At 36.4% G+C, this 14376-nt stretch overlaps 1 protein-coding gene across 4 annotated transcripts in view; it reads right to left on the bottom strand.

Annotated features, from left to right (window-relative positions):
- Nucleotides 1-2031: 2031 nt before the first annotated feature.
- The window catches only part of ARID4B (AT-rich interaction domain 4B), a 147523-nt gene continuing 135178 nt past the window's right edge, over nucleotides 2032-14376 (bottom strand). For 3 of the 4 annotated variants that reach the window (XM_004432383.3, XM_087431928.1, XM_014788941.2), the window contains exons 21-24: nucleotides 12847-12960; nucleotides 10401-10616; nucleotides 9001-9147; nucleotides 2032-3784 (exon numbers count right to left, since the gene is read on the bottom strand). In XM_004432383.3, coding sequence (XP_004432440.1) covers nucleotides 3657-3784; nucleotides 9001-9147; nucleotides 10401-10616; nucleotides 12847-12960 — 605 coding nt within the window. In that variant the 3' untranslated portion in view covers nucleotides 2032-3656. Of the gene's footprint in view, nucleotides 3785-9000; nucleotides 9148-10400; nucleotides 10617-12018; nucleotides 12175-12846; nucleotides 12961-14376 lie in introns of those variants that run through there. The other variant, XR_015552441.1, reaches the window with a different exon arrangement.

The raw sequence follows: 14376 nt of genomic DNA, 5'->3' as shown, positions 1-14376 counted from the left end.
CAAAGCCCCAGCAGATAGTTGTCTGTCATAGCTGCACATCCTTCTAGTTGCTGTATGTGGGACGCGGCCTCAGCATGGTCAGCATGGCCAGAGGAGCGGTGCGTCGGTGCGCACCCGGGATCCGAACCCGGGCCACCGGCAGCACAGCGCGCGCACTTAACCGCCAAGCCACGGGGCCGGCCCTGGCCACCCACTTCTGAAGAAATTGGCGACAAAACCCCTATGAATGGCAGCGGAGCTTTGTCTGATACAGTGCCAGAAGTGCAGAGGATGACACAAAAAGACGCGTCAAGGTTCAGCTCTGCTGTCCACAGGGTCGCTACGAGTGGGAATGACTCAAAGGCACTAACAACAAATTTACAATAGAGATATTTTTCCAAGCCTCCAGCGTACTTGCGTTAGTGTTATTTACACAGTCTTTCTAAATGTAAATAGGTGTCTTATTCATCCTGTATTCTGTATCCCTATTCGCTGTATCTAGTGGATATTTGGTAAGTTGTCTTTTAGGAAATGAGATAAATATTAGATTGTCATTAGATGAATCATTGAATTGAGTAGTTTTGGTGGTAAAATAGGATTTAACTTTGAATCTTTGGGAATAGACTTGGTTTGTGAAAGCTGCTTAACAGAAGTCATTGGGAATATATGTGATCTCTTATAGCCCACATCAGATAAGTTGATGGAAAAAAACAATATTTGTTTTGCCCTGGTTTTGATTTCCAAGTCTCTTATTCTGGTTTCCCATAATTGTGACCTTGTGGTATCTCATAAAGATGAGAAAAATCCATTTGTCCACATTTGCAACTGAGGCATCTCCATTTGTCCTGTACAGTCCAATTAAGAAATTCTATTCATTTTCTTCAGAATGTCTCCCATCCCATTCCTTCCCCACTCTCCCTAACATTATTCCAAGAATCACTTCCTATCTGGAGCACTGCAACCTCATCACATCTGGCTGTCTTGACTCTTCCTCTCCACTGGAGCCTACAGATTCCATTTCCAGATGAACCTCCCTTGAATGTTAAGGTTTGCATCTCCTCTTTCAGTATCAGTCATCATGGTTCTTGTATGCTCATAACACTGCCCCCTTTAAACCCATGCGCTTATTTTCCCTCACCATACAATTTAGCACTTAATTTTATTATGTCTTATATCATTTCCACAACTAAACCATGAAACTATGCCTCCAGATTACATCTTATACATACAAAACCCATCATATGATATTAGCCCCAAATCCCTAATTAACAGGTTAAAATCAGAAGAAAGGTGAAGAAAGGGACTCACAAAGAATGAAAGGCAGCACACACTTCTGAGGAAAATAGTGAGTGTGAAAGAGGCTGTGGTTGGAGATAGTTAAAAAATTATCCCCATTGCCACTCAGAACTGGGGCCACCAGCATCGGAGCGCAAGCACTTAACTGCTAGGCCACGGGGCCGGCCCAAAACTATTGATTTTAAAAGTTTAGAGTGAAACAGTGGCTCTCTACCCAGATGCATATTAAAATCAATGGAGAGCCTTAAAAAAAGATCAACATCCAGGCACCATCCCAGACCAATATTAAAAATACCTCTTTGAGGGTGGGGCCTGAGTATTGATTATTGTTTTAACAATGCCCAGATGATTCCAATATACAATGGGGGCACGGAAGGGGGGGTAGAGTGCACTGAAAGTATAAGAGACCCACAATGGTCCCATTAAATGAAAAGGCCAAAAAAAGCTGCTGGTAATGGTTTCAAGTGTTAAAGAAAATTTTCAAAAAACTTTGATTTTCTTATTTAGACAAATCACTAAGTCGTAAGTATTCATGTTCAGACTCAAGCAAAATAGTGTATGATTTAAGATATAGGAATGCCTAATAAATCCTATATCTGGTTAATAGACTTTTAATTTTTATAGGTGGAATATTCTCTTTTTTGTATGTCACTTAACCCTAACCCCTTGTGATAATACATGCTGGAGATATGTGTTCCAGTCAGACTTTACATACAGAAATGAACTAATATTACTTAATCTTTTACAAACAAAATCAAAGATTCACAAACTATGGCATTTTATTTCAGAGCCTTTGCTTACATTTGTACAATATATTACATAATTCTTCATTGTTTGCAGATCCTAATATATACTTTATAGCTTTTATTCTATAAGCTTTTTCTTCAACGTTTTGCTGTCAACAAATCTTTACAGTCCTGTACAAATTTGAATAACTTGAAACCATTTTCAACAAAATTAGTTACTGTAAGCACACACTACAAGACTGAAAATGCTTTTCTTAGAAAAGTTGAATGTAAAGGATTCTGACACGTTAGCATCTACAACAAAACGCTTCAAAATTCTCACGTTGTATTGCCAGAAAACAAATAAAACATGCCAGCTCCATCCAAAAAAAGTACACAGAACTACAATTAAAACAGTCTGTACAGTACTGTGTATTAACAGTGCCAGGTATTAAATAGCTTCAATGAACACATCCGCAATATACAAATGTCTTACAAAGGTGTAGAATTAAATACAAGTGCCAAACAGAACAGAGATTGGAATCATACAACATAAAGTCAATACAAGTGAAAACAATTTGCGTTCATTTTGGATTTTATACAAGGCATTTAATTTTATAGGCCTACCACCCCGATTAGCTATTTATACTTAAAATAACAACCATCCTTTTGAGACAGTTCATATCAACAACCTTGAACCATACTAATAGAGTTTACTTGTTCCTGAAATCCTCTTGTAGTAGCTCATAATAAAATAAGCAATACAAATGAATTATCTGTATTTAAGGAAAAAGAAACATTTACAAGAAAACACAAAAATATAACTGTTATAATTCATTATGAATAAATATACACTTTGAACTGGCTAAGTACAATCTTTATACATTGTTTAAGATTTAATACAGTTTATTAGCCATTTTCTTTTTTCACACAATGTATTATATCAAAATTAAAAAAAAAATACTGATTTATAGAAAAATGGCAAAGTACAGTAGTTCCATTCCAATTTGAAGGGGCATGAAAAGCCACTGCAAGACCTTTTAGCCTAATTCAAACCTGTAAACATGTTCAGTCTTTTTTAAAGAGAATCTTTAATATTTGGTTACCAGGATTGATGTCTAATATCCTGTTAACTGCAGGTTTTGAATTTATTACATGTGCTTGACTTATACAATTAAAGCCACCCTAAGGTGACTTGCTTTAAAAAACAATTAGCTTGTACAAATGAAAATAGGTTCATATTTTTTCATAAATAAATGGAAAAATATCAAATGTTCCAGCTTTAACAAAATACAAGGGAATACATATACAGTAAGTTATCTTAACATATTCTGGCCCACTCAATAACTATGCTTACTGTATTATCTCTACAGGCAGTGAAAAGCCTCCATTTGCCACAGTGGAAGGCCTTCAAGTTACCAGACACACAATTCCCAGACAAGTTGGAAACAATTATTGCTTGAGGAAAAGCAGTTCATTGTACTTTTTCTTCATAAAAAAAGTGCACTTAAGTGCCAAGTCAGCTTGTCAAGAAACAATTTTTAAATATAAAATAGTGCTTGTCTGATTTTTTTTTTTTTGTGCCACTGTGCAGTATAAAAAAAGACGTGGCCCTCAACAGCCATTAAGTGCAAAGTGCTTTAGCAAGTCCTGCTGTCACCTGCACTCAACTGACATTCCATTTTGTGACGCGCCAGACATTGATGGTTCAGCTAAAGTTAACATAACAGCAGCTGTTATGGAACTGGATGAAGGTGAAGAAGAGGATGAGGATGTAGCAGCACCTAAGGAAAACGGAAACCAAACCAATAGCTTAATAAAATGTATATACAACAATAGAAGGAAATAAAAACACTAGTCCTCTAAAATTTTGTTGTATTCTCCAAAATCACTTAGTTACAAGAGCAATCAATTCTTGGGCCGGCCCCGTGGCTTAGCGGTTAAGTGCGCGTGCTCCACTGCTGGCGGCCCAGGTTCGGATCCCGGGCGCGCACCGACGCACTGCTTCTCCAGCCATGCTGAGGCCGTGTCCCACATACAGCAACTAGAAGGATGTGCAACTATGACATACAACTATCTACTGGGGCTTTGGGGAAAAAAAAGGAGGAGGATTGGCAATAGATGTTAGCTCAGAGCCAGTCTTCCTCAGCAAAAAAGAGGAGGATTAGCATGGATGTTAGCTCAGGGCTGATCTTCCTCACACACACAAAAAAAGAGCAATCAATTCTCACAATACCATAATGCAAAGAAAGGAAAACCTAGTGTATTTCAAGTAGCTAGACAGTGCCAAACTACAGGACAAGTAGTGAAAAAGGACAGACCAGGGAATGCTCCTGCATGGATCAAACAGGAAAAAACAAAAATCGTGTGCCAGTCTATTAAGACATGGAAATAAAATAGAAAATAGACTTTCTGTAATAATGAAACAAATGTCAAAAAGAGCTTTGAATCCCATATGAAATATCTGTAATCTACCCCCAAATCTTTTTCCTCCTTCTAATTCCTATATCTTTCCGTGTCTGAAGTTTCTTATGAATTTAAATGATGATGAGAATGGAAGACTAATTGCTCCTTTAAGTCAGAACAAAAGGTCCATAGCTCAACTACTACATTCTCCTCCACTTGGTTTACAAAGCAAATGACACATTAGTCATTTTCCTCAGGGAAATTCTGTTATAAATTAGTGTTCAAAAAAACTTTTAAGGAATATATGCACAAGGTAAAAAAAACTCATTCAGTACTGAGATATAAAGTGGAAAAGCAAATCTCCCTCCCATCCATCTAATCCTCCAAATTCCCCTCTCCACTGTTACCAGTTGCTTCACAGTCTTCCAAATTCTAGAATAGGGGCTGGCAAATTATTGCCCCTGGGCCAAATCTGGCCCACCTATTTTTGTTAAGACAATCTTTTTGGAACACAGTCATGCCTGTCTTTTTACACATCTTGCCTATGGCAGATTTCATACCTACAATGGAAGGGTCAAGTACTTCTAAAGAGACCACCTGGCTTATGAAGCCCAAAATATTTATTATCTGTCTCTAGAGAAAATGTATGCAACCCCTGTTCTAGAGGGATTTTATCTCCAGACTCTAGAGATATGATACACAAATTTAAAATGTGTAGCTATAACTCCACTTTTAAAAACACAAGTGGAAGCAAAGTGTCTGACTCTCGATTTTTTTTTACACTTACCAATTTATATTAGGAGATTGTTGCCTATCAGTACATATATAGATCTACCTCTTTTTCTTTTCAAAGTTGAATAGTATTACACTATATTTATGAATTGTAACTTAATTCCTAGTCTTTTGCTGTTACCAACAATGTAATAAATATTTTGAGCATTATAAATAAAAATTTTAATGTCTACTTATTTTTTTTATCAATTCACTATATCACTTGACAATATAATTTAATGATTTCTATCTGCTATTATAAATATTACTGTAACTCCGCTGCGGCGGCCCAGGGTTCACAGGTTTGGATCCCGGGTGTGCACCGACATGCTGCTTGTTAAGCCATGTTGTTGGCAGTGTCCCATATAAAGTAGAGGAAGATGGGCACGGATGTTAGCCCAGGGCCAGTCTTCCTCAAGAAAAAAGGGGAGGATTGGCATCGGATGTTAGCTCAGGGCTAGTCTTCCTCACACACACAAAAATATATTACTATAACTAACTTCTTTGTGGCTACATATGTTTCCTTGGCATCTATTAATTCCTTAGAACTGGAGTTAGCTACTTCTCCAAACACATAGTCAAACTGTTTTCCAAGATAACTGTGCCAATGTTTCCAGCAATGCATAAAGATATGAATTTCACTATATTTTCCTAGCATTGGTTTCAGTTATAATTTTTTTTGCTAGGAATAGTACCTAATTTGATTTGCATTTCTTTGGTAACCAGGATAATCATTTTTCTATTGATATTTTAATAGTATTTAGGAACTGACTTTTAATGCAAAATCCCCAGAGAAAGCATCTATTTATCAGAATCACTTACTTTAGAGAATCTGTGGTGACCTCATCTACAAACATGGTTTTAAAGGAGCTGTTTCTAGATAGATGTCTTATTACATAGAAAACATCTATAAGAAGGCTTAGATTACTTAAGAGTGAAGAGCTCTAGTATAAGCACTTAAATAGCAGTGTGCTTATAATTGATTTTTAATTATTTTAAAATGGCTACATGATATCAAACACATAAAACCCTGATCCCCTTTCCTTTGACAGAATGCTTCTGTATATACTTTCTATATATTAACATTTAATTTCTTTTCAAATACTCCACAGCCCAGACAGACTTTCACCCACTTCACAAATTAAAAAGCCTCTCTAGCCTAGGCAGAGAGAGTTGAAGGAGTTATTAAGAAAGCAGAGAGGGAAGGAGGAAAATTCATCTGAAGAAAAAGGAAAAGAAAATGAAATGAAAGTGTTTCAGAGGATGGTAATAGTGGAAAAAGAAGAGGGTCAGGGAGGCAATGTCATAAGTTTACAATGACACTGTCTCCCTCTCCCCACACCTAGTGTCCCATTTCTCTGTTCCCCTTCATAGCAAAACTCAAGATTTTCCTAGGGTTACCATCTCTACTTCCTCACCTCCCACTCTCTCCTCAACCAGCTTCAATCCAGCTTCTATCTCCACAGCTCACTGAAAATGCTCTTGAAAAGGTCACCAGTGATTCCAACATTGTCAAGCCACTGACCACTTCCCTGGCCTTTCAGCAGCATTTGAAACAGCTGACCCCTCTCCTCCTTCTCAAACTCTTTTCTTGGCCTTCTCCTCCTGCTTTTCTTTATTCAAGGCTACTCCTTCTCAAGCCTTGCTGGTTCTATCTTCTCCTTCTCAGCCCTACCTCTAAAAGCTGGCTTGCCCCAGCTTTCCTTCTTTTCTTTTCTACCCACATTTCTTTCCTAGGTGATTTACTCAAGTACTGGGACTTAAAAAAACACTTGCAATAACTATTATACTACAGATATACCAGTGACTTGAAAACTATATCTCTAGTCCTGACTTTTCCCCTGAGCTATAAACTTACATATCCCATTGTCTACCTGACATCTCCACTTGGATGCCTAGGAGGCATTTCAAAAAGTAATATGGCTATATGGATGGACCTTGAGGGCATAATGCTAATCGAAATAAGTCAGAAGGAGAAAGCCAAATACAGTATGATTTCACCCGTATGTGGAGGATTGAAACAACAAACTAACACATAGATACAAAGAACAGACTGGTGATTACTGGAGCAGAAGGGGGAGGGCAAAAGGGGTAAAAGGGCAGATGTGTACAGTGATGGATGACAATTAGACTTTGGGTGGTGAACATGATATAGTCTACACAGAAATCGAAATATAATGATGTACACCTGAAATTTATATAATGTTATAAACCAATGTTACCTCAATTAAAAAAATTAATTAAAAAACAGTAACATGGCTAAAACAGAATGACTGATCCTTTCTGTGCTCCCCAACCTACAATCTCTTCTTTCCTAGGTCTTCTTCATTTCCAATACTGACATCAAGTATCCACTTGTTCCAGCCAAAAACCTACAAGTCATACTTATGGCTCTCTTTCCTTCATCCACCACACCCAATCCATCAGGAAGTGCTGTTAACTCAACATTAATTGCTCTCCATCTTTACTGAAACCATCCTAGTCCAAGTCACTATCAACTACTACATCTACTGCAATGGACTCCCTAATCAACCTTGCGTCTACTATTGCCCCTCTAGGGTCTGCTTTCCACATGGCAGACAGTGAGCTTTAAAAAATCATAAATAGATCATGTCATCTCCCTGTTTAAAACTTTCAAATATCTATCCATCTCACTTAAAATAAAATTTAAGCTCCTCATCCTGGCCTACAAGGCCCCACATGATTTGGCTTCTGCTTAACTTTAGCTGGTATTTCTACCACTTTCTTATCCACAATGGTTTTCTTACTGCTCCTGAGAGGCACCAAGCGTATTCCCACCTTAGAGCAGTTATTTGCAATATGGGGTGACTGTGCTCCCCTGGGGGATATTTGGCAATGTCTGGTGACATTTTTGGTTGTCGCAACTGTGGGGTGCTGCTGGCATCCAGTGGGTAGAGGCCAGAGATGCTGCTAAATATCCTACAGTGCACAAGACAGCCCCCCCACAGCAAAGAATTATCTGGCTCAAAATGTCAATAGTTACAAATTTGGAAACTCCATTTTAGGGAATATTTGCTATTCTCTCTGCCTAGGATCCTTTTATGAACTAAATTGTGTTGCCCCAAAATTCTATGTTGAAGCCCTAACTCCCAATGTGACAATATTTGGAGATAGGGCCTTCAGGGAGCTAATTAAGGTTAAGTGATGTCATAAGTGTGGGGCTCTAATCCAACAGGACTGGTGTCCTTATAAGAAGAGGAAGACACACCTGAGATTCTCTCTCCCCGTGTAAAGGAAAGGCTATGTGAGGACACCACGAGAAGGCAGTCATCTGTAAGCCAAGGAGAGAGGCCTCAGAGACACTAAACCTGTTGACACCTTGATCTTGGACTTTCAGCCTCCAGAACTGTAAGAAAATACATTTCTGTTGTTTAAGCCACTCAGTCTGTGGTACTTTGTTATGGCAGCCCTAGCAGACTAAGACAACTCTTTTCCCTCAGATTTTAACTTCTCTCACTTCCTCTAGTCATTTAGGTCTCGATGAAAATGTCCTGACCACTTGTAATCTAACATAATCCATTCAATCACTGCCTTAACATCACTCTATTCTCTTCACAGTGTTTTCCACTAGCTGAAATATTACTAGAGTTTTTTGGGGGGCAGATTGTAAGCTCTATGAAAGCAAACATTCTGATTTGAGACAATTTCTTCTTAGATAAATTTTCCCACCTTATAGATGAGGAAAATAAGGCAGAGGGAGTAAAGAACTTGCCTGAAGATACACAGATAAAAACTCATGTGAGTCTAACAGCAAAGTCATAAACTGCTTTATGTTTAAGTAAAGTAAGGTAAAAACACTTACTTTCTCTCTCTTTCTTCTTTAAACGCTTTCTCCTCCGATCAATGGAAGCTACTTCAGATTTTAATGACAGATAATGTTTTCTGATTTCTTGCAGTTTTTCTTGAAGAATTGTGATGCGTTCAGCACTTGTCATATTTTCCAGGTCCGCTGTGAATTTAAAATTTTCATTAATATATATTTCTGACAGAATTTTAATTTATAAAGGAGAGAACATATAGTGTGGTGTGAATTTAAAATTTTCATTAATATATATTTCTGACAGAATTTTAATTTATAAAGGAGAGAACATATAGTGTGGTTGTAGAATAAGGTCAAGACAGATAAAAATAAGGCTTATAAAATATTTGTTTCCCTAAGATTTTTTTGTCTAGCCTAGAACAATGCCTAGCAAATAATATATGCACAATATTTGTTGAATGACTGTGTAGAATTAAACACCTTATGATCTAAACATGTATGCTAAAAATTTCACATTCATGTACAGGATCACCAGAGTATATCATTAAAAATCATACTTAGAAATAAGACTGGAAAGACATCAAAATGTTAAAATTGTATATATTTTTGAATGTCAGAACTGTGGATAAATTTTCTCTTTTGTCCTCTTTTTGTTCCTTTTTAGATTTTTTATGAGTATGTATAACTTTTAAACTTCTTTCAAAAATTCTAAAGGAATTTTCAATCTCCTAAGAATATTTCTCTGTGTGAGAAACTGTGGCATAGTCTCTTTTTTTCAAAAAATTTTTATTATCAAGATTTCTCACATATAGAAAAGTACAGAGAGTAGTATAATGCAGCCCAATACGTCAATCATCCAGCTTCAGGAATTAGCATTTCATGGCAAATCATGTCTCATTTGTACCCTCATCCACTCCCTACCCCCAACACCAGATTATTTCAAAGCAAATTTCTGACATCATATCAGAAATATCTACTCAATGTTGATATTTGCCTCAAATGCCTTAAAAATTTTCTTTTAGCAATGTGTTTATTCAAATCAAGATCTAAATAAGGTCTCTACATTGCAATTGGTTATTATGTCGCTCTCTCTCTTTTTTCTTTTTTGAGGAAGATCAGCCCTGAGCTAACATCCATGCCAATGCTCCTCTTTTTGCTGAGGAAGACTGGCCCTGGGCTAACATCTGTGCCCATCTTCCTCCACTTTTTTTTATATGGGGCACCGCCACAGCATGACCTGACAAGTGGTACATCAGTGCGAGCCGAGGATCCGAACCCAGGCTGCCAGCAGTGGGGCGTGCGCACTTAACCACTATGCCGTGGGGCCGGCCCCTATTATGTCTCTTAAATCTGGTTATGGTGTCTTTTTCAAAGTTACTAGCATCAAGAGTTACTAGGATAAAGTTTCTACTGCTTAACTATCAATTTAATATGTCACTTACACATCTGAAAACTCCATTTGTAAACTTTGGGTAATCGATTACTGGGTTCCTTGAGATCAGGATCCTTATCACCATTCTTTCCACATTTTCCTGGAGACTGTGTCCTTGCAGGAGATTTGGTACTATGAGACTTCATTCCAGCGGAAACTGATTTGACTGGCTGAGTCTTAGTTACACTTTCACCAGCAGAAAGTTCTTCACTATCACTACTGTTTGCTAAAAGAAAAATAAAAAGAAAAGCGTTAGTAAACAGAAAAGTAACAAAGAATCTGTCAGAGATTTTAGTGGACCGTTAAAATGAACCATTTGAATTTATTACTACAGTAAACAACTTGCTTTATAGATCCTGCCTAAAAACCTGGAAAATCATCATGTACAAATGCAGCAGCATCCCTTAAGGAAAACAAAAACAAAACCAAAAAAAAACTCTTCTTACCTGAATTGCCAATAATATTTTTTTAAAAAACACTCAAACTGATTTTCCATTATACCCAGTAGACTGTCAAATATAGAGTAATTATTTGAACAGCTTGTATTCTATTATGTTAATATATGTAAAATAAAATATAGCATCTTTTAAAATGACTCATTATAGAAACTTCCTGATTTTAATATTTTAGATTGTGTACACATTGTGTGCATGTAATACTTTGCTACTCCTCTGGCCATAAACAAACAGTGATGCATAATCATCATATTCAATAAAGAATTCTTTGGGAATAAACTCTAGAAGTTGATACATTGCAATGAATTTCTTCTTAACTAACTCCTACATCGTGGGCTTGCTGACTAAAATAAACCAACAGTTTTACTCTGGTAAATATATTCAGTAATTTATGAAGAATTCAGAAGCCTATGTAATAATTATGTTACATCTGCCTTTGCTGATTAAAGCCTCAGTACTAGAATTGAAATGCTTAACACCTTGACAGTTTACCATGCAAATAGGTGATGGGACTGATATTTCCATAAATTACATCTTTTCAGACACAAAGTATTATTTTAGATTCCATGAGAGTTAATTCACTTTACTAAATTATTCTCAGACAATGGTTTCCTCACTCTGATTTACCAAGGTGTAAGCACAATAATTAAAATGGGAGAATACGATCAACCACTATATCTCTAAATTATATGAATATGTTAATTGACTTGTTGAAGTTGAGCCCTCTTAGGAAACGTCATTTAAATGGTAAAGTCTTAAAGACAAAAACATAATAGTGCAATAAACACTAAATATCCTGTCAGTTACTCCAAATAATTGATGATCAATTTGGCATATATTTATTGATTCTTCATTTAACAACAGCTACCAAAAAAAAGAAAACCCCAAAAAAGTACAGTTAGGCTCTCAAAGCCTGAAAAGTACCCCAGATAGGAAAGGTACACAGCAACTCCTCCCACTATGATGTTTTGGGAATAAAACTCCACCACTATTTTACACTTATCTTAAACGAATCCCCTCCCCGTCCCCCCACTGCTGCTCTGGAAGCCCTGGCAACTCCCAGCTAAGCCACCCAAGGCTTGGCCCCACTCTGATGCAGTGGTCTGCCTCAGGCTGGCTTTCATGGCCTTGCTGAGCACAGCCGCCCGGGGCCCCAAGGGATGCCATATTCACCGCCTGGAAGTCATATGGGCTCAGCAGAACCTCGGGGAGCTGGCCGCATAACCCTTTTCTGCACTGAAGTGCAGCCAAGCCGGCCGATAGCAAAGGTCAGGCAGTGGAGGTGGCAGGAGTCTCCTGGAAGAGCAGCAGGAGGTCAGTGTGGGGCACCTGAAAAAAAATTCTTTACATATTTTCTGCTTCTCACTTTGTCTACAGAAGAGAGATAAAATGTGCAGCTCTCAGGAGAAATACAGTATATCTCTGTAGATTGATGAACAGAGTCATTGCTAAAGTTCAGTCTTTAGCTGGAGCATACTTAAGCAAAGTATTGTTTACAGCTGCTCTTGGGCACATACTCTGGGCTACCAAAGATAAAGGTAGTAGACTGGAGTTGTTGGAATTATAGCTCTAAAGCTATCCTGATTTTTGTCTTCTAGGCTGACTTTGCCTTGAAGAATTACAAAGCAATCAACTTCATTGTAATAAAAATAATATATAATTAAAGCATTTCATAAAATGTGATACATATAATGGCAAGTGGAAAGAACTATGGACCATAAAACTAACATAAAGATGTTGATGTTTATATTATATTGACTGTTATTTTAAAAAGGATTACCTGATCATTTACCAGCAATCAATACTGCTGCTGAATAATAACAAAACTGCTTAATCCTAAAATTTACCTAGGATCAGAAGACTTCTGTGTGCCTTTTTTGAAAGTAGAGACAAAATCAAAATATTGAAATATCCCACATCCTGAATACCCTTTTCCTAGTGGGTAAAAAATTGTATCTGCCATTATTTTTACATAAAAAAAATTAGAGGTTTCACACTTACTGCCCTTTCCTTTCTTTTTGTTGTTTACCACTGTTGCTTTATGGCTTCGTTTCTGCTTTTTTGATGAACTTCCTCCTCCCTGAGCTTCTTTCACTCTTTTCTGACCTGTACAAGCTATAATGGGAAAGAAATTATTAAGTAACAAAATAAAATCAAGCTTTCCCTAGGTATAAATTAATTCGACATTTTAGAAGCATAGAACAATTCTGCAACTACACATAAGGTTTACGAATTATCATAGAAATTACTACAATTTTTTAAATAGATTGTCATTAATGAGCTGAATTACTGCACATAATAAAAGTTTTCTAAAAAGCAAATAAAGTATGCAGATCCATCTTAGAAAAATCAGATATAAACTGAAAATAGTTCTCAATTTAGTACTAGGAGTTTATGAATCTAGTAACTCAAAAACAGGTACATGCTGAAAATAAAAAGTGAAATTTGTTAAAATTCAATAAAACCAAAATATTAAGATTTAGTTAAAAAGGTTAAAATATTAATGATATATCTTATAATGATACTAATATAATTTTAAATGATATGATATTAATGGGATAAATTTTAGTAGTAATTCACATTTAGTCATATTACAAATTTATTTCCACAATAACTTTTGCTCCCAGGGCACTGGTTAACACATACACCATTTACAAATTCAGCATAGTACTTCTAAGAAACATTTCATCTTCTTGGTAGGAAACTACCCCAAAACATTATAAATGTCTCCCTTTTCTTCAAGGACTAGCCCAAATCCTGCATCTTCACTAAGACCTTCTATGATACCCAGGCTTCACTGATTAATTACTACTCTAAACTGTAGTTTCTATACATTTTTCTGTACTCCTAATCTGGTCCTCAGTATCTGGTATGTTTCTCATCTCTCTAATTATAGGTATTGCCTCCCAGACCATACAGTAAGCTCTTTTTCTAGAGATTAATAAAGTCCCATCTCTATTCAGTTCCAATGTCAGATACTATAATGACATGATATAATTTATATAATGATAAAATTATGCCATGTTTGCTATAAAAAATGTTTCTTGGTCCTGTTACCAATGGTAAAATCAACCTTGAGTATATAAGACATGGCTTCCTTGATCAAAATGGAACAGGCTATCAACTGTTTTGTTTACAACTTCCTAGTTTTCTTTTTTAATGGATTATACCTTATTGATAACTTTTCCTAATGTTATTTGAAACATAAAGAAAGTGATTTAGATACTGACTATACTGAAGCACAGAATCTTAAAAATAATTGCCAGGTCTCTAAGAAAGTTTAATTCTGAAACTTTCAGCTACAAGAAATAAAAAGCTTAATGTAGGCTAAATTGGAGGAAAATCCTAAATCTAAATTGTAAAACTTACATTTTTACTTTTAGTATAATGTGAATTTTCCAATATCAATAAACAAATTATTTAAATGAGGCCATATGAAATAGGTGCTTAACAATTTATTTGTAAAGAGAGATAAACTCTAAAAAATATTACATGCTTTGATGTGATAAAGCAGATAGTTACTGTTACCCT

This window comes from Ceratotherium simum, chromosome 6 (assembly GCF_057802395.1).
Source record: "Ceratotherium simum simum isolate JZ-2026a chromosome 6, ASM5780239v1, whole genome shotgun sequence".
NCBI classification, from domain to species: domain Eukaryota; kingdom Metazoa; phylum Chordata; class Mammalia; order Perissodactyla; family Rhinocerotidae; genus Ceratotherium; species Ceratotherium simum.
This window is presented reverse-complemented; position numbering and strand designations above follow the sequence as displayed.